Source organism: Trachurus japonicus, chromosome 17, assembly GCF_045865225.1.
Source record: "Trachurus japonicus isolate A0001 chromosome 17, Traja_1.0".
In the NCBI taxonomy this organism is placed as follows: Eukaryota; Metazoa; Chordata; class Actinopteri; order Carangiformes; family Carangidae; genus Trachurus; species Trachurus japonicus.
Window position 1 is genome coordinate 26,720,886 of NC_140923.1, and position 23,383 is coordinate 26,744,268.

Consider the following 23,383-nt stretch of genomic DNA (forward strand, 5'->3'; position numbering starts at 1 on the left):
CTATCAGTAAAGATAAGATAAGACTGAGAGTGACAAACATATCACAGTAACAATGTTTCAGACATGTGCAGCAGTGTACACTGAGGACATCCTGCTACACGGATATAAACATTTCGAAACTCATGAAAAAACCCTAGATGCTTACTGAAGCTAACTGTGAGTGAGTCAATGAATGAGTAAAAAAAATAATAATTTAATTACCTGGTTTGACCTGGTTTATTAGTCTAACAGACTATAGCTTTGTGGCATTCTTCATTAATAAAGTTTTACACAAGTCATATTCAGTATTATTATTTTTATTATGTACAAATTCATCCTAATATTCACATTAATGTTTCTACACACTATGGAATATATTTTCAATATATAGCTTATTATAACACATTATTATGGTTGTAACATCTCAGTTTGTCAGACTGAAAAACAAACAAAAAGAAATGCACATCTAGATGCCATGTACATATCTATTGCTTTAGTGAGATCACAATGAACGTAAAATAAGATGATGTGCAAACGAAGATTACAGCTCATGCACATGAATCATGGGAGGAAGTTGTTGCTGCATCACATTCACTTCCTGGCGTCTCACACAGAAAGTCCCCAGCATTTTCACTATAATCGTTTCATCTCTGGGAAATCCTTCGCTCAAGACGAGCTATAACAGCAGGTGCCACGCCAAAACATGACTTCTCCAACTAAGAAGGGAGTCATGAATGAGTTGAGCGTTAGCCCCCACGTTCTGCATGATTTTCGTTAGAATCACCAGAAGCAGCCGTCCCAGGACAAGCACAACATAAACCGCAGCTTCTCCCAGGTAGTCCAGCATTTGGCTCAGCTTCACAGTCCAGTCACTATAAATACAATGTCCCCAGTAGGCTTTCTACTCTCTTTACATCTTCACTGATTCTGATGTGGTGTCCATTAGAGCCAGATACTTGTCAGACCTGAGGAAACGTGGATAAGAGTCCCTCTCCATTAGCCCGAAGACAATCCTCTGGGCGTCGTCAAAGCACACAGCGGTTGGTGCCTTAATGTTTCGCCTGATCAGATCCCTGGTCTTGTGATCAATGTTGATCTGGAAGAATGAGTAAACATGATGCAGATTGATGAATATACTACAAACATAACTACAAGCAGAGGTGGTAAGCGTTCTGAACAACAGCTGGAAAAACATTTGCATCGTAAAAAAAACTTCTGTGCTCACCTCTCTCGGAGCCTCAGCTTGAATGTAGCGTTTGTAGATCTTTTTGGCCCTGGATGACATCCTGAAGGAGGACTTGATCTTCTTATAGTCCTCACACACCAGCCAAAACTCAATGTTTTCGTCACTGAATTCTGACTTCAAGAAGGCCTGGAAAATCTGTATGCCATCTACACAGACAGGACAAATGAGCAGCAGTTAGATGATGTTCAGAAAAGTTGCCGAAGTAAGTTGACTTTTGGACTGCATCCTATTGATTAACTCACATTTGGATGAGAGGAGTCTCTCGAGTGAGTGTGACCACTGGGACATCTCTTCAAAACACAGCCTGCAAAAAAAGGGTGTATTGTCACTTATCCATACAATTGTGACAACAGATTGGATGTTTAGTTTCAAACATTAGCATTAGCAAAAGTTTTCTTCACTTACCCCTCAGTGTTGGCAGCTTGAGACAATCTGCACTGCAGCCGACACTTCAGGTTTCCTCTGTTAAACCAAATAAAAATGTATTTTAGTGGCATGTTGTAGGAAAAGATTTATCTAAAACCAAATGAAATACAACAAAGGGCATCATGCATTAATCAAATTAAAAATATTTACCTATCTTTCCCCCTCTTCTTATTCTCGACGTCCATGTTGAAGTGCTGCAGCTCCCTTGGTAGTGACTCGACTAAACTTGGCATTGCAACAGTGCTTTGTGTGACTGTGGGCAGCTCTCAGAGAGTTGTGACAAGTCCAACTGTCAATGCGTGTTTGTTTGAGGAACCAGCTCAGCGCCAAGCTTATATATGTACAGCAGAAGTCTGAAATGGGTTTGGTGAGTAGCGTCACAACATCATGCTGAACTAACCACAGAAAAAGAGGAAGTCAGGGATGACGCAAACATACACGCATTGCTGCTACAGCAGTACATCTGTATGGCGCTCAAACCTGCATCACTGCTTGTTTGGCATAAAGTCTGGGGATGCAAATGGGGCAGTGGAAATTTCAACAGCAGATAGGCAAATGCTTTGGCCTCTGTTATAGTTTGCCTTGTGAACCAATACCAGAAATGAATGTTTCACGTTTGGTGAATTACAGTTTTTAACAATCACTATGACCTGTTTTTAATATTTAAAACACATTTTCAAAACTCTTCACACAGTTAGCACAACATCAGCCTGTGTGGGCTATACAATTAACACATTTCATGTTCTTTTGACACAAATACATACATTTAACACATTTAAAATTAGTTTTAACTTCTTTTACACACAAGCTCAGCTAAGATCAAAACAATTTATCAATCAATTTATTATTTAAAGTGCAAAATCACCAGGCAGCAGTTGGTGCAGAGAGATGGAGCTCCGGTGGATCTGTGGAAACACAGAGGGAGTGCGAGACACCAAGGCCAAACTACAAAGTGCAACAGACAATGATAATGACAGGAAAATGCTAAAATTAGTTAGTTTAATCTGAAGAAATGGGTAAAAAGGTCAGTTTTAAGACAGGACTTAAAAATTGCGGTGGATGTAGCGTCTCTGATGTCTTGTGGGAGGCCATTCCATAAGAAAGGGGTGCGATAGGAGAAGGCCCTACCACCAGCTGATTTTTTATTGATAGATGGAATGACCAGGAGGTTCGAACCAAGGGAGCGAAGAGGACGTGACGGAGTGTAGGGAGTGAGTAGCTCAGATAAATACAGAGGTGCAAGACCATTTAAGGCTTTACAGTAACAGTAGATGTTAAGTGGTACATTTTCAATTGCTTTCAATACAGCTACTGTAAATGCTGATTTTTTTTCTTTACTCTAAGTAATTTTCATTTGCAAATACTGTAATACAGTAAAGTGTTATACAAATCCTGTCATTTACTGTCTTCTTCTTTCATAAACTTTACATTCTGCAAAGCTGCTCTGAGATGGGTAGTTCACTTTTTGTACTGAGTGTTACAAAAAAAGGAACAAAATTCATGCCCAACAAATGAAAAATGAAGAGGGGTTCAAAATAAACTACAGCACAAACATCAATTTATGATCAATACAATAATCTGTCTGTTGTAAAACAGTAGATTTTGGGCATGAAATCAACTGTTTTGGGAATTGTGTGTTTTAGGTGTGATGTGTGTGAAGAGTTTTGAAAAAGTGTTTCAAGTATTGAAAAATGGACCATAGCGATCGTTAAAAAAAATGTAAATGATGAGGGTAAATTCAGCCCTCATAGTCAAATTTTTTTTTTTTTTTAATGTAAACATGTCATCTTAAACTCTGTGGCACGCCTGTATTAGGTAGTGCAAAACATTTTCATGTGAACATCATGGGTCAAAGTCAAAAAATGAATGATGCATCATGCATCTTTGTGGTACAGATGTAGTAACATTTCTGACGTACCTATCCCTCACACAACTTTCTTTACTTATATTAAAAGAAGGAGAAATGACTAGTTGAGCTCAATAAAATGCATCTTCAATTGAAGAACCTCACAGGTATGGTTGACCACTAGCTTTTGAGTGAGACGAGGGAAGATGGACCAGAGGGGGGGGGGGGGGGTTCAGTTACCAGTCTGTCTGGAGTTTTCAGTGGGATTGTTGGGAGATTACAGATGTGACACCAGTGCAGAGACTGGAGGTGAGGGTGAGCACCTGGTTGAGATTGTGGATTATGCTTCACAACTGAGGAATAATCAAGAGAAGGAGCAGATTGAATCAGGCAACAGCAGCAGCTGCATTTACATTAGTAAGGGTAAAGAAATTCTACAATACCCTTAACCAGAAGCACACGATAAATGTGTTTCACTATAATGGAAAATATTATCTGCATGGGGCATCTGATAAGAATGACATCACTTTCATAAATGTACTGTACTTCAAACACTCATTTTAGCCCACTCACCCTGTGGGAGACACTTTAGACTTTGTGTTGTAATGTATAGGCCACTAACATGCAAATTTAGCCTCAGTTTTGGTGTAATTTAAACCATCTTTTCTGATAGTGGCTCATTACATAACATTGTTTATATCATTCTTTCCATGTAACATCCTCTTATGACTGACAAAGGTTGAAGTCAGTGGGGGTAGACAGGAAGTAAAGAGGAAACAGAGAGGGGGAGATGTTTTAAAGGTCACATTGGAACCAAGGGGTATTATGGTTCCATGGTAGCTGGCTGAGCCCACTAAACCAAGCTATGACTTGTTGACTTCCTGTTTAGGGGGTGACAGACACAAACTAAAAACTTTCACCTGTCTGGAAATTCTCCCTGAACATTTCAAAATTCCAAAGGAACATAATCAGTCCTTAAACTTCATTTTTCTCATGGTCACTTTTAGACTCAGATGAAACTTATGAATGGGTCAGGTGCATTTCCTCTGTTTTGTTTCCCCTGTTTTACTTCAGTCTCAGTGAGGTAAGCAGAATTACACTGATCTGAACTTTCCAAGTTTGTAGGATGAAATTCTCACAGGTCAAGTTCTGTTTCTTTGACTATTAATTCCTGTTTTTTTTAAATAAAAAAGAAAGAAAGAAAAGCCCTGTTCATGCTTTTAGAGCAAACACACGCATAGATAACATGTCATGGTTATGCTAGAGGAAAAGTTAGGGGATCACCAAAATCATTATAGCTCATCATCTGGTCACCATGGGTATCTGTAGAAAATTCTGAGGCAGTACATACAGTAGTTATCAAGTTATTTCACTCAAAGTCTCAATGGTGACACAAACATAAAAGCAGATGGATTCATCCTCTGGGGACCGTGATTCTATGAATCTATGAAATTTCATGGCAATCCATTTAGTCTTGAGACATTTTAATCTGGTAACAGTGCTGGATGGATTTACCAACAGAGAGAGAGACAGATGTCATATCTATTGTATGATGAAACTCTGAAAGTGCTTTTTAAGGCAATCTTTAGAGGCATGCTGATAAACATTTTTTCACATGCATGTTTCATTTCACTCACCTTTTGACCCAGGTGTTTTCAAACCGTATCTGTGAATCAACATGTTGCCTTGCATAGTTTTGCTTTCATTTCCTAATAACTCTGCTCTTACAGGAAATCACTAAAAAATCATAACCATGTTTTTACAACAGTATCTATGCACGATCTCCGTTGTATCTATGCATGATATCCTCCGTAAATAATACCTTCAAGGGATTTTTGAGTCTCTGTTAGATGATTTTCATAATGTTGTGAAGCCAATGCTTGCTGAAAGATAAATACATTTAACTGTACACAGAAATGGCTGCACTTTTAACACTAATAAGACATAATTAACTGTTGTTTGTTTCAAATTAGACCAAATTAAACAGTGTGTTCTTTATTAGATGGTAAACATAGTTAGAGTTGTCAAGACACCACCCAAATCCTGCTGCAATCAGAAAGCACCTGTCATTACATGTTGGTTTAATATACATATGACAAAGACACCAATCTAGTGTACAATGTGACACCATTTTTAAATGATCATGGTTTAATAGTAAATAAAACACAGTGTTCTATCAGATTCAAAAACATGGTATACACACTACTCTACAAATTCTGCTTTAACATAATAGGACCTATGAGAGATCATGCAGGGCATATAGATTTACATAAATACAAAACCTAGCCAAGTAAAGTGTTTGTGAATGAGCTGCTTTTGAACCCGAGTTGAGAAATGTGTTGAACTGTCTCTGCTCGTGCAGCTTGACAGGAAATGTTTTGTGATGGAGCGCAGCTGTTGATAGCTAGCTGTGGTGACAGTTATCTGAGACATTTTCTTTATCGGTTGCAACACCCATCTGTGAATTTCCGCCATCAACTGTTGTCACTCTGAAAATTATAACTTTGCCCAGTTCCTGTCACTTTTATGTCTTCCTCTCTTTCTGAAAGCAGTAGCCTACTTTCAACAGCTGCAGCCCTACTGTATGCTTCATACCTGTGAGTTGAAATCAAATACAGATTGTCAAACACACTATTTTTTTTTTAACAATAACCAACAAACTCCACTCCACCCACAATGAGGCTAGGGTTGTCTACACAAGAGGAAGTTGCGGTGAGCTGTCTGCACAACACAGAGCAGCTTCTACCAAACATGTGAAACACCACTTAAAATAAATCCCCCGTAACTCTAATGCCACCAACATAAACAGAACAAACTGTTCATCTAACATCCAGCAGTCACATGCAGAAACCGCGTCGTTTCTGCTTCCACTTTCCAAACACATACGCACGCACATACAAAAGCAAAATCACATCAGACAATAAATACATTAAAAGGAACAAAATGGACAAATATTTTAAATATATTACTTTGTGTTCTATTAATTCAACAAGAAGGTCCTGATGTTAGTTCCCAGGCCTGAGGCCATTTCTGTCTGGAGTTTGCATGTTCTCACTGTGTGTGCGTGGGTTCCCCAGCTTCCTCACACAGTCCACAGATATGCACATTAGGACGTTGGTGTGAATGTGAATGTGTGAAGATGCTTGTTTCTATATGACATCCCTGTAGGCTGGTGACCTGACTGGCATCAGCCCCCTCACCCCCCTGCATGGAAAAGTGGTGCAGGCAATGGGCAGATTTATTTAACCCCTATGAGTTCATAAAAACAATATTGATACTGTACTTTTTGGTGCTTTTTTATTATATTTGTATGTTTTTTTTTTTTTACATTGGTCACTAGTTTGCACTATTGATTATGCCCTAATGAGGGAAACAAAAACACAAATATAAACTCATAGATGCAAAAAATTATCTGATTTAATGCTACCTAAAGCTCTGCACAACACAACCCACACTAATTTCATTTTGAAGGGAGCTTTACATAAAACAAAACAAGCTCAGTAAGAAAGCCTTTTCTCCATCTAATCAGACTCAGAGTTGTGTCTATTGAATCAATTCAAATACTTTTTCACCATGAATGACCTCGCCTGGTAAAATGAAACAGAAGTGTCGCCAAGAGCACAAACCCATATCCCCCAGACTTCCTGCTCTGTGTCTGCACCTAAACCAAATTTAATTCAAGATGGGCTCGATTTACAAAGTTCCTCTTCTTCGTCATGCTTAATGTACACACTTCTTCCATCTGCAAAGGGGATGTTGCAGAAATACACCACAGAAGGTGAGAGGAAGTTGCTTCAGAAGTGACTTGACTGTGGAGCATGTATTCATTTATGTCTTTGCTTACAGTTGTGCCTGTTTGTCCACTGAATGGTGTTGTTTGAAGGCCTCTGTTGCCATCTGCTGTTTATGTCACTATAACGACCATATTACAATAGAGACAACTCTTCTCTGACAACAGCCAAGGTGATTTGCATTACATTCAAAAAGGGCCGCTCCCAAATGTTTTTCAACCGAGTATAATTTATTTCTAAGTTAGTTTAATGGACAAGAAAACATCTGATAGAAAAAAAAAACTGAGACAGAAGTTTAACAATACACTCACATATTTATTTGCATGTTAGAGCTGAAATTCTAAATAACATATTGGATATATTTGCAAAATCAATTCGATGAAGTGTTGATAATACTTTGCAATTAAATAATTCTTTTCATTTTTACTTCATGGGGTGGTGGAAATAACTTAAATAATAACAGATGATTTTATAGGGACAAGATTTTTATTTTTTTTACCTAAACATAATTAAAGAGATAAAGTATATTACAAGCTTCAAAGTCTCTTGAGCTGTAACTGTCTACTGAAACACACAGGCTGAGAGAAGCAATTTCTGCTACACCTAGGATATGGATGGTATGGCATAAACCTGTTATCCACACTGAAATCAAAGAGTTCTACAGCAGATCAGAGTCGGGGAGAAAATTTCGCCAGCCTCCATCTGAGAGGCTGTCAGTTTTAAAACAGTCACCTTGAATCGGTTCTCCTCAGGAGTCCCTGATAGATGTCAGATTTTAGGAACCGCGGGTAGCAATCCCTGGCCATCAGACTGTAGATGAGCTTCTGCGCTGAATCAAACGAAGTCAGGGTCGGCTGGGAGATGTTCTTTGTTATATTTTCTCTGGTACTGCAATCTATGTTGATCTGAAATCAAATAATATTTCCCAGGGGCGTATTACAGCAGCTCTTTTCATCTTCATTCACTATAATGTGCTTGGGGGAAGTAATGTGGGTGTCTTTAAAGTAGATTTCTGCAGTTTTATCACCATAAAATATACAGATGCACAGCTTTATATCACAATAGGGGCAATAAATTCAGATCACCATCAGTGAATATCTTAGTGCATAATTTCCCATTTGAATTCCTACAATAAATCTTTTTTTATTTTACAGCTTGCAGTCATTTACCTGTCGGGGTGCTTCTGTTTGGACAAACTCTGAGTAGATCCTGTTGGCAGAGGAGATCATCTCTGGGACCGTCTTGATTTTTTTGTACTCCTCGCAGGCGAGCCAAAACAGTATGTTCTCCTCACTGTACTCGGACTTCAGGAACTCTCGGAAAGCTATCTGTCCGGCTGGAAAGCGCAGGCGACAGTAAGTCGGTATTAAGTCTACACACAAATGTATATATCAGATCAGTCAGAACAGATCCTCACCTTTACTACCAAGGACTTTGTCCACAGACTCGCTCCAAGTCTCAACATCTTCCAGTGGATCCTTGGGAATGCAACACAATCTACCCTTGAAAAGATCATCAAGATCTATCACTAGCCCAGTTATCTGTGACCCCCACACATGTGCACATACTTGTAAACCACACTAGCAGGCCAATTCGTGAATCATTCAAGGTTTATGTTTTAACATGACCTCTAAACATTCCATTTAATGCATTGAGCACTCTCCAATCGCTACAAGCCCCTACAGAAATAAAGGCACAATGCAAAGTGAGACTTACAGTGAGTGAAAAACTCCTTGGTATTTTCCACATGGCTGCTGTAAGATGCTGCCTGCTGAAAATGGTAAAGGCCCCAATAATCAAATATGCAGTAACTCACTTTATCGCCATCTCCTCGTCCTCTACGAAGGGAGACAGAGATAAGATCCTGCCAGACTGAAGATGGGGTTGTGATTGTTTGGAAATGAGGGAGTCAAGTGACTGAACAAATCTAAATGACTCCCCCACCCAGCCAGCATGAATGGAATATATGGAAATATGTATGCAAAGTGTTGTTGTTGTTGGGACGAGCAGGGTTTCCTTCCATGTGTGTTGCACTTCAAGGAACATAGAGCTCGGCCGTGATTAAAGCTGACCTCATCAGTGTCCAGAACAGAGATCATCATTAACATGGATGTGACAGAATGAGTGGGGACGTTGAAAGGGAAGAATAAATAAGTGAATATTACTATAGTTTTTCTTCAACATGTTGTAAGACCTGGAATCCAGGGTTTACAGTGAGGATTGTGGTAACAGAATGGGCTGTTGTGGTGAAGTGCTATGTACATGATCAAATTCAGGATATGGTTTGGCTAAGGTAATCAACAGTGGGTCAGGAAGCTCCGGGAAAGATCCTGACCATAAACAAATAACCATAAACAAATTCACTATTAAGGAAAATGTCTTGTCCTCTGACTATTTTCATATCTAATTCATCATGGTGACCAACATAAACATGCACTGATTTATTAATATGCCTCATGCTACACCCTCAGCTGGCTCAGGTGCTTGTTGACCCTTCCAACAGAGAGGCTCTGATTTGGACACAGATTTTGCATGTGTCCCTGTATTACTCTTTATCTGTTGCAAATGTAAACCGATGGAAAAGTGAGTTGGAAAAAAAGCAGCACTCATGTAAATATGTCTAAAGCCTTGTTTGGTCTGGATTTATTTCCCCAGGTGAGATGTGATGACTTGATTTTAATCCCATCCAGAGCGTGCAAGTGTTTTACTCCTACCAACGTGATACGTACAGCTGCAATTACCTTCTGTTTTTTTATCCCTATGAACTCACTAGTCCCCCTGTAATTTGAATCATGTCTAGAGTGTTGTCCTTGAATTTTTAAACAGATCTCAGTGTAATTTTTTTTTCTCCTGTTGAAGGTAGGGCTGTTTGTTTTTCCACTTCTTTTTCATGCTTTGTGTGAAACTGATATTTTTGTGAAAAGAAAGATGATAATCTCAATGATTTAGACCAAGACCCCACAAAAGGCAGTAAGTAGGTGTAGTGTTTTCTTTTGGTTCAGTGTCAACAACAGATTTCATCCAGTGCTACAACAATGCTGCCTTAAGCCAAATGCTAACACAGATCAATTGAATGGAAATGAACTGAACCGATCTACCTAAATGACGATGCTGGCTGATGAAATACATGTCCTCCTTCTGAATACTGTGTGTTCGTCATGCTATCATTTGCCAAGTAGCAGTCGACATAAAATAAGCTGAGGCTGCGGCAGCTTTGGAAAAAGTTAAAAAATTAAACCATAGTTATATTTAAGAGCACATTATGCCCCTACCAATACTATCTGACAAAAATTCCCGGTCAGCCTCACTACAGTCACTGGGAATTATTATTAAAACCTTTACAGAACATTACTTTTGCCAGTCCAAACTGTAGATATTGAGACCTTTTTACTCTTGGTGCTTGGTGTGGATTTTTACAAAAGCTAATAGGTTTCATCCTCAGGGGGGCATTAATGTTCAAAACCTTCTGATGGCAATCAATCTGAGTCACCACAGCTGAAAGAGATGGTGTATTTAATGTGCATGTATAATTTTGCACAACCTTGAGGATATATCTTTGCTACTAGGTTTCAAGAAAACAAAAATTATGAAAAATGGCCATTGATCATTTTAAAAACAGTTGGCAGGTAAAGACTTGACATTCACAGTCTATTGTGCGCCATTGAATTTTCACAAATGGATGTATATACTATATAATCACATATTCTTGTGGCAGATCAACCCTGGAAAGGTGTTTCTGCTGCAGAGAATAGCATCGTATGGACTGTCCTCTGCTCCTCTGGGCCTGCTGGATGCACACAGCTCATGACACACAGTGAATGGTAATACATATATCATCATCATAAGTGTATGTCCAGTGCATTTTAACCTATCCTGACCTTCCCTACCACTGCTGGTGATGTGATGGAGCCCAAACAAACCAAGAATGTAAATCACAACAGGTGATGGAAAACACCCAGGCTGCCCCTACAGTATTTGCATGTGTGTAGATGCACCAAGTTGAGGAATTTGCTTTTCAAAAAAGGCTCTGGCAGGAACGACATGAGAACTACACTGAAGAGTACATGATCTCTGCTGTGGATTTCAGTTTTCTTGTGACTCAGCCTTCCACGTCCTTGGATTAAGAATCCGAGTACAAAAAGAGATTTCAGAGCCTCATTTTGTTAAAGAGCAGTGATTCGCTGTCATACGTCTCAGATGGCATGTTTCACTAAGTCATTGCAATCTGATGCCAAGTTGTACTTTTTTCCTCAAACACAGGGTGGCACTCCAATCCTCCCCAGGCCTCGTAGTCCCGATATACAATTCCCTCGTGTGTCCACCTCTCTGTGTAATTGGTGACAGCATTGAATCTGTGTTTCTCCTCACTGTTGGCCCTGTTTGCTCTATTCATTTGAACATGAGTGGGGTTTTGACCCTTCTCCTGAGGCTGTGCAAGTCCCAGACTGCTGGGGTGGAGGTTCTTGTAGAGTGAAGATGTAACTGAAAACCTATTTAAATTAGATTTCGAGCCCCTGTAAGGATCCAGTGGCCATGCATTTGATTTCATTACAAGGTGTCTCATCTCTTTTTCGCGACTGGTATGGAATCCTTAGCCCACACTCTTTTTTTTCTATCATAACCCTTTCAACAGACAAGTTTTATCCAGAGTTTGGTAATTAAATACACTGATTACATCACAGCAAATCAATTATGTGAGCAACAGCATGGGAATCGACTTGGGGAACAGAATCTGCTGCATTTCATATATTGAACAAACTTTTTCACTCAGAAGAATTACAATTTATAGTTCATCTGGCCCAGGCCTTCCCTTTCCACTTGGTTTTTAATGCTATCAACCTGAACCCATTGTTAGTTAGTTATTTATAGCCTCCAGAAACTTACAGTGACCACAAAAGGTAAGTGGACTTTTGGTATTATATTCATTTATTTGTCTTCTAATGTGGACTGACTTTCATCCAAGTTACAATTATGAACAAAAGCAATCTATTTTAACAAATATCAGATAAATCACTGATGTGTTCTTGTCCGTACTGAACACATTACTAAACCATTCACTGCAGAGGGTGGAGAAAGTAACAGAAGTCAGAGTGGGCACCCAGCTGAGATGACTCAGTGCAAAATGTTAAGTAACGCAACAAAACTGGTAACAACTAAGAGCTTAAAGGGATCATTAGAGCTGGTTAACATCTCTGTTCATGGTGCATGACTGTACAGTACTGACCATTGTGTCCATGACATTACAGACAGAGCCGTTTCTCTGCAAAAAGTAACTTGATAAAACATCACACCCATGTCTGAAGTTTCAGTCCAAAATACTAGTGGAAAAATATTTGGTGGATTGATGAAACTAAGGTTGATTTATTTGGGAAGAACATGCAGCAGTGTGTGTGTGCATGCAGAGCATACCAACATGAAAACATCATCCCAAAGGTGAGGCATGGTGGAGGGAGCATCACGATTGAGGGCTTTGCTGCCTCTGGGTGTGGGGGCGGTTCAACAGTTACTGCCAAAGGAGCTGACCAGTTATTAAATCCAGTGGTTCGTGTTCATTTTTTCCACCAGCACTGTTTGTGTGAAGTTAGCTCAGGTACATTGTCTCTGTCTGCAGTCGTGACTTAAATGAAGAACTGATCACAACTCATGACTCATTCCAAAGGGTCCACACTTTGTGCCGTGCATGTGATGATCGGCTGGAGTCTTTTTTATTCCTCACATATAGTAGGTACATATAGTATCTTTATATGCTCCACACATTTCTGCTGAGGTACAGTGTTTAGGATGGAAGGTGCAGACTCTCACCTTGAGACTCTCAGATGGAGCATGGCCTCTGTTTGCAGTTGCACTGAAATTTATTTAGGTCCGTCAATATCATTGCAGGCCAACAACATCAAGTTCAAACAGGTTTGTGAGGGGACACAACTCAATATATGAGCCGGGGAGTCAGCAAATTTGTCTCACGTAGAGTCAGTTAAAAGCCTCTGAGATGGGACAAAGTGGCTCTAAAAATGGGGGGTGCCTCTGGTGTAGGAGTTTGGAGACTGGAGCCCATGGGGGTAAAACTACTGACAGAGATTGGCTGTATTTGAGAAATCTTTTAAAAACAAACTTGGGAGAGCCTGTTTAAAACTCCATCATAGACACCATACAATTAATCTTTCTGCTTTAAACTCCTCTTAGACTGGTGTTCATCGTGTTTTACAAGCCTCACGTCAACAGACAAACTGCTTTCTTACTCTTTTGTTTCCCTTCAAAGCTCCGACAGTACATCTTTAACTTGTGGATGATTTCAGAGGCTCTAAGCGCAGACTGAGTCACAAATTTAAATACCAATGGGAAAGAAAAAAGGAATCTGCCAGCAAATTCTTAGCGGGCAACTACTCTTAAAGCAGTGATGAATTTGGCAGGCAAGCTGAGCCTCTACCTTTGTTAACACATCATTATGTTCTCCCCCCCTTCTCTGATTATTTGTGTAAGGAGACAGCAGGAATTGCAGTATATGCAGCCACTGTCGTCTGGATGGATGCATAATTAATGGTAACTGTGAGGTATTCCACGCAGGTTTTTGTAAAATGACAGTAGCTTGTGCTGAGATGGACTTTATCTCTCTGATGGCCACTAAAAACTCTGACATCTGTGTTAATGAGCTAAACCAGCCCTGCTTCTATGTTCTCTGATGTGTGTATGTGTTTTTTTTCCTCTACATACATATTCAGGAGTTTGGGGGCGAACTCAGTGGGATCACTGACAGTTACGAATTAATATGTATTTGTCTTTGTAAGAAGTATAGCTTGTGCATACATACATAGTAACATGAATAATTCTGTGCTTGAGTGGTGGGAGTTGATAAGGTCTATTAATTTTTCAGCGATTTGGAATAGAGAGCAACACACGATCACAATTTTCCCCACAAGTGTGATATGCACACATTATGGCTCCATTCATCACATTTGGAAACAGTCATTCAAGCTAATTAACGACACTAAAGGCTTCATTAAAACTACTTTTATAGTAAAGTGTTTATTTGAGTTACTCCACATATTATAGTATGTACATTTAAGACAGCAAGGCAACACACATGATCATAATAATACATAAATTATATTAGGTGGTAGCAAACTGAACAACAGCAATCATAATTAAAATAATATATTATTAGTATTCAAATAAGATATATGCATTTTCCGTGTGTGAAAATGGGATACATTCTAATTAACAACAGAAATGAGTGATCTATATCCCTCATTAAAAAGTTTCAGTGCTTTGCAGTCACGGTGGCTGCAGGCTTTCACTGCAAGTTAGTCTGGAGGGGGTTAGACAGGGATAAAATCATGAATCCACCTTAAAGAGATATGGTCAAACTAGCTTGCACGCCATATCAGCTGTATTAATGTTGTATAAGGTGCTATGGCTGGATGGGAAGACAAAGCAATTGAGGTGTAACGTGTCTGAAGTCAGGAGAGGTGCCTCGGTGTGGCTGCCTGTACTGTACAGCTGACTGGATACTGTCAGCAGCATTGAGGCACTTCAGTTGAGAGTCTGTCTCCGACCACCCCACTGTCATTCAAGTTTTGCAAGATCTGAGAAAGTATAGAAATCATCCGGTTCAATCCACAGAAGTGCAGGGCCTCCGAGAGAAAGACAATGGATGGATCTTTGCTGCAAGTGCCGCAGAATAATCTGGTTTCATACTGTGGCCACAGAGAATAGTCTGATGGCTGGAGGGTGACCGTTATTTTCAGATAACCACATGGCTGTGATGTAGTGGTCCCATAACTGCTCTAAATCTGTTCTCATAGCTGAAAGGCTAATGGTGTCAACCGTTATCCAGCTGTGTGGTTGCCTATAGCGCTTAACCAAAAAGTGCAACATCTTTGGAAAAGGCACTTATTTGCTTTGTTGTTGAGAAGATCAATATCACTCTCATGTCTGTACAGTAGATATAAGCCAGTCATCTTAGGTTTGCATGAATACTGGGAAGGAAAAAAATAGCTGTAACAGCAAGCTTAACTTCCTCAAAGGCTGTGATGTTGTGAAGTTGTCAGGCAACCAGTGAAGAGTCCAGGAAGTTACTACGTCTGGACAAGAAATAGTCCAGCAGCAGTTTTCTTGCTGATGTTTTTTTTTTTTTTTTTTTACAGGTTGAACAACAAAGATATACAAGGTTAATTAGTGAGCTCAAGAGGTGTCAGTAGATGGATTTGTTAACACTGGACAGAGCCTGCTAGTTGTCTTCATGCTTAGCTAAGCAAACTAGCTGCTGGCTGTAGCTTTTACTGAGAATGACAGGAAAGCACACAACCGTGTCTCCCAATGTTATTGCCTAAATTTGTCATCGCTGACACTATAACTGGGATAATCCATTGTGACCACAAAAAAAATAACACATTCTGCAGAAGCAAACCCGTGGACAAAAAGCCAACGCACCACACATTACATCTCAACAACTGTGCCGAAAATCATGGATTGTCTCCTATATAATGACTGGTGGTGTCACACTGTGAGCTATGACGCTTGCGGTTTTACGACTACCACGCGGACGAGTCGGTCGTGGCCTCGCCTCTCTCGTTGAACACACAGGAGCGTGACCTTCTGCGAAACATGGTGGCCCCGGGGCCTTTCCGCCTGGTGAGACGCAGATAAATGTCAGAGTGCAGGAACCTGGGGTAGGAGTCCTTTTTCATCAGGCTGTAGACTTTCATCTGTGCGGCTTCAAAACAGCTCTTTGTGGGCTGTGCTATGTTCTTCTGGATGGCCATCTTGGTGTTGTAGTCAATGTTCACCTGGGGGAGAGGACATAGGAACAGAATGAAAAATTCTGCAGAATGACAATCAACAAAATACATCTATTAAATCTATATTTGCTATTGATTATACACACATTAGATTATAGTAGACATGAAAAGAAAAGAATGTGATTGGATGCAAGTTAGGTCTGTTTCGAACCGAGAATACATTAAATAGTGAGGAGTAAGAAGGGGAAACCCCAAGATTCACAGTGTGAGAGTGAGCAGTGTGAAACAGATCTCTTTGAAAGAGTGTGAAAAAAACAAAAAACATCTGTATGTTTTAAAAGATTACACATATCAAGCATAAAGTCCAATTCCGGCAGCAAAACTACTTTAGATCTGCATAACCTGCCTCAGGGGATTTTGTTTTCTTCACAAGGACACAAGCATCACTTTGTAATCTTGGATTTTCTTAAAGGTCTATGTGAACCAAAGCCAAAACCTTTATTCTTTTATGACTCTGCTCTTTTGGGTAGAATAAGAGAGAAATAAGAGACAAATTGTGTGTTTTTATTGCCACTAACTGAGTTAAAGCTCCTACAAACATCTCTGACACACATCATCTTCCTGGATGGCGTCACAGATATGGATGTTCATTTTCCGCCACCGCGTTTCAAGAATGAGATGTTTGTTTAAGGAAATATAGACACCTAGGTGCAAATAACATTGGCCTGAATTATACCACCTGCGCTGGTATACGCTTCAGTGTTATTGCCGCTTGTTCCAAAAACCTATCTTTCATATTTACATGTACATTCATCTTAGACTGAAAGTGTGTGGGTGACAGCTCTGCAGAGGACTATCAAAACCTCAGACCAGACACCAAACTCTTTAACGGCCAGAGAGCATATCCGATGGTGATGAAACCACAACTGTCTTGCACAGAAATAACCCGACCTGCTTTGCAATGTTGCATGCACTAGATATGTGACCTCAGTGAGCTCCTGCTCCTAACAAGTCTCTACAAAGGTCAGCCTGCTGCTGGCTCATGACAATGAAAAGCTTCACACTTCGCCCACTGTTACTTTCATTACAATGGCATAAATATTTTAAACCACCAGCAGCTCAGTGACAAATAAGCCGAAGAAAATGCTCAACCAGGGGGTTTATTTGTGCCTTTTGCAGCTCAGCTTTATAGCCTATTTTGCTGCGCTACATCTATGCAGTTTATGATAAATAAACATGCCACGCCATACCTCTTTAGGGGCCTCCGATTCAATAAATACTGTATAAATATATTTGGCTTTGGACAGCAGCTTCGTCTCAGAATCAATGGTCTTGTATTCTTCACAGGCCAACCAGAACTCGATGTTTTCCTCACTGAATTCTGTCCTGAGGAACTGAGAGAAGGTTTCCACTCCATCTGATGTAGAGAAATAGAGACACAGAAACTGTAAGTTACTGAAGTGGAAGTAAAAGAAAGTTGGCAGCTATTAGAAACCCAGTCACTTTTCTGAGCATGTTGGGCAAATGAGGCTGAGATTTGACAATACTAGGATGTCATAAGGAACTATGGACCCCATGACATCCTCATCCCAAAGTCACTACAATGCATGCACTGTATAAGCAGTTTTATTATATAATAAGTGACAGCTTTAATACAGAGACAATACAGTATCATCATCTACACGACATTGCACTAACTGTGTGTGTTCATTCCCACATGAGCACACACAGTGGTCTACAGTGTTTCAGTGCAGCACTAAAATGCAACTTCTGTGATTATGAGGAAGTTGAACGGTTTCTGTATTACATATCTGTGCTGGCAAACATTAAAAGATGTAGTGAAACTCTCACTGCACTCGCCATTAACTATTTATTGCCTCTAGCACTCCTTAACAGTTTACAATTCAAATGGAGCAAACTGTCTGACAGCAGGCGAAACTGTTTTGGGCAGCAATTCGACACAACATTTTTGAGAAGTTTGGGGCATTAATCTGACCTGAGTGCTTTAGCAGTTCTTCAAAGGAGTCGCTCCACTGCAAAGCTGCCTCTGGTGAGATGCTGCAAAGTGAAAAAAAAATCAGAGATGCAGTCAGCTCTTCCCTAATGATGCAGCAAAAAAAAAGTGTTTAGGGTTCTCGTGAGATGTCTAGATGTCTGTCATGTTTCTATAAGCATGCAATGAGTCATGGAAGGTGCTGGAAACTGAGGGGAAAAAAGGGAGGAAAAAAAAGAAAAAGAATAACACTTGTCCCCAAACAACATTGCCCGTGTATGAAATTAATGGGTTTTGCCTCACTTGTTGGGTGTCGTATTTGTCTTTTTATGAGGACTGACGTTTTCATGGGAGCCTGACTTGGTGAGAAAAAGGCTTAGTCGGCTCTTCCTCTCCTTGTCTTTCTGTCTGCAAACAAGAGAGAAAATACATCAAGTTCCACAAACTGTCTGCGAATGCAGCTGCAGCACTATTCAGCAAATCAACAACTTACAGGAAAATCACTCTTCAAAGGAGGATTTTTAAAGCGGCCTACATGACACGCCATAAATTACACGATGAATTGCGGTGAAAGTCACATATGCTCATGGCTTTAAACAAAAAGCCATAAAAGAGTCGTCATGAACGACAGCAGCTTTTAAAAAGCCTTACCAGCTTTCAGTTACACTTGGTGAAGGTGCTGTATAGAAACATCACATATATATACTGTGACAGCGTTATACTGCTCTTAAAGGGCGTTATACTGGTGTTATACTGGCATTAAACTGCTCTTAAAGGGCTTCTATGCACAAAAGAACCTGCTACTTAATTGCCTTTCTCTTGATTCTAGTTCGATCACTCAAATTTCGAACATTAGATGTAACACTTATGAGAGCACAAATCTAAGGAACACTTCAAATTAAAAAAAATCAAAAAACGCTTTGAAATATCTGATGTTCACACACCAACCTGTTAGAATCGTCCTTCATCTTTGGTGGCTGCAAGTCTTCTGGACCAAGCATTTTGAAATATGCTTCCTCCTTTGGGGCCATGTAGTTGAATTGAGGAAATAGAAAAAGAAGTGTCTCCATTCTGTTCTGTCTGTGTGTGGCGTGCGAAAGCGGCAGGCCACAAATAGCTCTCCGAAAACTTTAACCCATCATTCGTTGAACCACCTCGTCTTTTATAAACCCTGCTCGCATTTCATTTCCCATACCTTTTTCTTTACTTCCTGTAATGGTGTAACCACTTACTGCTTACTGCTAACAGCTTCATCAGTGACACAGAAACCCCCTGAGCTCAACATCCTGTCAACTGTTTACTTGAAAAAGGCAGGTTACGCTCATTCACAAAGTACATTTGTTTATGTTGATTGAGGTAATATCTTTTCTTAATTATTGGCACTTTTTACAGCTTTTGCGGTGTTCATACGAAGTGGCTGAAGAATCAATCATATCAGTCTTGTTGATAAATGTCTGCTTTTAAGTGCGAGACCCTGGGCATTATAAGAGAGGTCAGGTTTATTCTACCATTCCACTTGCACCACCAGCAAGGCCAGACGCAGCAGAGATTGAAAGAATGAAATGTAATGAATAATAAAATGCATCTACGCAGAGTCTGGGCTTAGCTCTTTCCAGAACATCAGAGCGTTAATGGAGAAAGACAAACTCGCTGTGACACAGTGGAGAGCAACAGGGAATAGGTGTGTTCTGGGGCAGATGGAGACAAATGTGATGTCTCTGTTAGCGAGAGGCTGAAACTGTCTTAAAGACACCCGCAGAATATCCTCATTTTAGCAGAAAAAAACTAAACAAAAATGTGTGTTACTCAATGTTTCGTCACGTGTTCCCTTCACTGCACGTAATGACGTCAACTTTCTCTGCACTCATATCTTGGCTAAGTTTAACATGCATTTACAAACACAGGTTTTGTGACACTACAGTTGGTTTAGAAAGGAAAATTTTAGTACACTTTTCATTGTCTTTTCTTAAATTGTATTAACTTGTGTTCCTTTTAAATTAAGCTTGTACTGTAGCACTTTGAGATTGCTTAAATGTAAAGTGTGTTATAAATAAAATTTATTATTATTATTATTATTATTATTATTAAGGGACACATGGACACAAATACACTTGGAATCAAAATCAAATATTTTGTTTGTCAGAGCAATTTATGTATTATGACTTTTGTGTTAAATGTCAAGTGATGTCAAAGGTACCCTCTGGTACAGCGCACACCATGTGCTGAAGCTCAGTCCTTACAGCAGGATTGAGTCCACCCCAGGGCCTGTGCTGCATGTCATTCCTAATCTATCTCTCCCTTGACTCTCCTGTCTATATCTACTGCTGCTATCAAACAATCAGAAATACCAGAACCACCTCAGATGGGGTGAACATAATGTAAGTGCGTTTTCAACATCATTATTTTTTGCCAGTCAACCAAAATTGGCTCTGATTATGACTAAAAAACAAACAAACAGACAAACAAAACAAAACACATGTGGAGATATTCTGTATTGAAAAACAGATGCACACCAATGCTACTTTACCACTCACATGATTTATGAAGTGGAAGGTCCAATGTCAGATGTACTTGGTTCTGGAAGTAAAAGTCCAATACTTTTTTCAATAGACAATAATACTTGACTACCAGTAGAACCCCCCTATAGCCTGGAACACTATCAAATATACAAATATAGGCTATACATGTTTATATACACTATATATATATATCACATCCATATCAAATATGTATTAAAGTATAAGCTTATGTAACTTTTAGGTTGATATTAACTACAACTCCCACGGTGCATTTCAGCATAAATTGCAGATCTGCAGTGCAGAGGGTGGGTGGAAGAAGAGTGACAACACAACATGCTCCTTGAATAAATTAACTTTTAAATTCATATTAATTTGCAGATTCAACAGTGATTTGCTCTTTTGGGAACGTTAAAGCATTTTGAATTTGCAACCACTCTGATTCGCACCTCTGACTAAGGCTCATGGGTATTGCAGTACCTTAGATCTGTCTGCCTTGTCAAAACTATGGAGGAAATTGGATTTTTTGTAACAAAATTCAAAGAATAGATTTTACTCAGAAAGGGATCCCTTTCACAGAGACAACCGAAGGTACATAGTAATAAGTAAGACAGAGAAGAGCCATGATTTGTTAACAGGTTGTGGTTAAGGGTTAAAAATTGCATTCCTTCTTGGTGTCATGAATTGGTAAAGACATGTCCAAACCACAGACTGTAAATTAAGACGGACTCCGTGGCCTCAACGGTTTCTGAGGAACTTTTGAAGCGAGCTGCTCTGCTGTGGCTGTCTTGGCAGTGCCTGACTTATGGCTTATCCAGAAACCTTACACTCACTCTCCCGTCACTCAAAGAGGCCCAAAATGCTCAACTATATATTTGAGTTATTCATAAATTCACCCCCTGTGCACTTTTCTTGAATTAGCTAGAGGCCAAAATCATAGACACATTTACCAGGCTGTAAACAAGTTTATTTCTGTGATACATTTGGGCTTATTAATTGTCAATGGGGACTGACTCAGTTTTTGGTAGTGGGCCCACTTTTGTGTTGTTGGTGTTGTTGTTGTTTCTTTTTCAGCCTTCACATCCTTCAACTTAAGTGAAAAATTCTCATGTCTGAAACTTTACTTCAGGGAGTGCAGGCTGAAGGGAAAGAGTGAGATTAGGAAAAACTGCTGGTAGAAACTGCATCGACTGCTACCTAGTTGCTAGCTGTACTCTACATAGAGCACTGGAATAAGAGAGTAACGACACGCATTGGTCCAATGGAAGCGCCTCCTGATGGCGGAATATGGGTATTGCAAAAGTGCCCAAGAACTGACAACTCTGCATTGTTGGTGAATGAGCAAGTGTGGTATTTTCAATAATTTAAGGACATTTCTAGATCACCCATATTAATAGAATCATTGAGGACCCTTTACAGATAAACATTAAAAGGACAACGAGGAGTTTCTATTTGGTTATAAAAGAGTCTCACGTTAATGTGGATGAATCTACGCTACCCACACTTGTTAATGGGCCCATTTTCGATAAATATATCGTTTTGTCTCTATCGTTATTTTGTTATTTTAATTAGTGGCGGAAACGCTGGGCGAGCTGACCAGCGTTTCCTTACTTTCGGTTTCGTGGACGCTGCCCGGCGGGTCATGGGAATAACGCAGCCGAATCGCCGATTATGGTCGGAACTACGACGGTATCTGATCGTCTTCGAACCTCTGACTTTCACTGTTGATGAATGAAAACATTCTTGGCAAGACGTCCGTCTTGCGCCGGTCCAAGAATTTCACCGTGCGCGCGGAGGCTCATGGTAAATGTAGTATGAGAACACTTCGCTTTCCAAAACTCCTCGTTGTCCCTTTAACACATAGGCTAGTAAAAAAACAAACAACAACATCAATTTACAAGCAAGTGGGCAACACACATACATTGGAGTGAATGGGTTTTCTGGGCACTTTTGCAATACCCATATCCTGCCACTCGGGGCGCAAAATGCTTACCACAGGAGTCAATGAAAGTGTCGTTACTCTCTTATTCCAGTACTCTAGCTGTACAGTAGTTACTGTAGCAACCAGGTGGACAAATGGTCCAATGGCCACAACTGCCTCATTGCAAAGGTGAGGCAAGGTAAAAGTTCTCCTCACTTGTCATATATCTGTGTAACTTCAGGCTACACCAAAGTCCTTCTCTATCCCTCGCATTAAATTACAACATCTATCGATTAAAAGAGACAAATTCTGAGCTGCAAATGCATGTGTGCAGCTACAGCCCAGTGGTCCGATAAACTGAGGCTGCTGTATCTTTTCCCTTCAGGTAAACAGCAGACTGCTGAATCACTGAAACCAAATTAAATAGCAGCCATTTAGCTTCACTGTATGTATTTGCCTCTTGTCAACATACCAGATGAGAAACCTAACAAAATCAATATACACACACACACACACAGCCAAGAAGGTTGTTCTCGCCAGCTGGCTATGGAAGATTAGGGTTATTGTATTTGATCATTTTAAAATAATATTCATTTACAGTTCTATTAATAATTTAACCATTTCACTTGTAGTTGGTGCTTTATACAACAGCATCACTGTTAGCAAAGATAAAAGGAAAAATAGATGAAATTATTGCCAGAGGAGAAGTTTGCGCAAAACCAATTTAGCTCAGGGATAACCAGGTCGTTAGAAGTGCTACTGAACTAAGCACCTCATATTGTTTCCTCACAACCGTCGCCCTAATATGAAATCACATGACGTCTGGTTGATCTCTGTCCGTTACCTCCATGCGTGCCCACTACCGCACCAGTTTCCCCATTTTGTTCCTGTAATACTGCATCAATAAACAAAACTGCACATCTGTGGGTA

The 23,383-nt window shown here is 39.9% G+C and overlaps 3 protein-coding genes across 3 annotated transcripts; all 3 read right to left on the reverse strand.

The window, feature by feature from the left end:
- Positions 1–280: 280 nt before the first annotated feature.
- LOC146970793 (regulator of G protein signaling 13-like) lies at positions 281–1,954 on the reverse strand. The gene is made up of 5 exons (XM_085804502.1): positions 1,802–1,954; positions 1,631–1,687; positions 1,468–1,529; positions 1,205–1,371; positions 281–1,075 (listed from the first exon to the last, which is right to left on the reverse strand). The coding sequence occupies exons 1-5, from the start codon at positions 1,882–1,884 to the stop codon at positions 890–892; spliced, it is 555 nt and encodes a 184-aa protein (XP_085660628.1). The 5' UTR covers positions 1,885–1,954; the 3' UTR covers positions 281–889.
- A 5,824-nt stretch (positions 1,955–7,778) lies between these two features.
- On the reverse strand, positions 7,779–9,444 carry LOC146970794 (regulator of G protein signaling 21-like). The gene is made up of 4 exons (XM_085803934.1): positions 9,105–9,444; positions 8,706–8,785; positions 8,458–8,624; positions 7,779–8,193 (listed from the first exon to the last, which is right to left on the reverse strand). Exons 1-4 carry the CDS (start codon positions 9,332–9,334, stop codon positions 8,017–8,019), a joined length of 654 nt encoding a protein of 217 aa, XP_085660060.1. The 5' UTR covers positions 9,335–9,444; the 3' UTR covers positions 7,779–8,016.
- A 4,845-nt stretch (positions 9,445–14,289) lies between these two features.
- Positions 14,290–19,289, reverse strand: rgs18 (regulator of G protein signaling 18). Its single transcript, XM_085804510.1, has 5 exons — positions 18,965–19,289; positions 18,320–18,424; positions 18,020–18,081; positions 17,274–17,440; positions 14,290–16,071 (listed from the first exon to the last, which is right to left on the reverse strand). The coding sequence occupies exons 1-5, from the start codon at positions 19,084–19,086 to the stop codon at positions 15,817–15,819; spliced, it is 711 nt and encodes a 236-aa protein (XP_085660636.1). The 5' UTR covers positions 19,087–19,289; the 3' UTR covers positions 14,290–15,816.
- Between the last annotated feature and the right edge of the window lie 4,094 nt (positions 19,290–23,383).

Excerpts from the sequence above, each read along its gene's own strand:
- LOC146970793 (XM_085804502.1), bottom strand. The coding sequence starts at position 1,884 with ATGCCAAGTTTAGTCGAGTCACTACCAAGGGAGCTGCAGCACTTCAAC. Across the intron at positions 1,530-1,630 it reads CAAGCTGCCAACACTGAGGG|GCTGTGTTTTGAAGAGATGT; the intron begins GTAAGTGAAGAA and ends CTTTTTTTGCAG. Across the intron at positions 1,076-1,204 it reads AAGCTGAGGCTCCGAGAGAG|ATCAACATTGATCACAAGAC; the intron begins GTGAGCACAGAA and ends TCATTCTTCCAG.
- LOC146970794 (XM_085803934.1), bottom strand. The coding sequence starts at position 9,334 with ATGTTCCTTGAAGTGCAACACACATGGAAGGAAACCCTGCTCGTCCCA. Across the intron at positions 8,786-9,104 it reads GACGAGGAGATGGCGATAAA|ATTGTGTTGCATTCCCAAGG; the intron begins GTGAGTTACTGC and ends TTTCAAGGGTAG. Across the intron at positions 8,625-8,705 it reads CAAAGTCCTTGGTAGTAAAG|CCGGACAGATAGCTTTCCGA; the intron begins GTGAGGATCTGT and ends TGCGCTTTCCAG.
- rgs18 (XM_085804510.1), bottom strand. The coding sequence starts at position 19,086 with ATGGAGACACTTCTTTTTCTATTTCCTCAATTCAACTACATGGCCCCA. Across the intron at positions 18,425-18,964 it reads ATGAAGGACGATTCTAACAG|ACAGAAAGACAAGGAGAGGA; the intron begins GTTGGTGTGTGA and ends TCTTGTTTGCAG. Across the intron at positions 16,072-17,273 it reads AATCGGAGGCCCCTAAAGAG|GTGAACATTGACTACAACAC; the intron begins GTATGGCGTGGC and ends CCTCTCCCCCAG.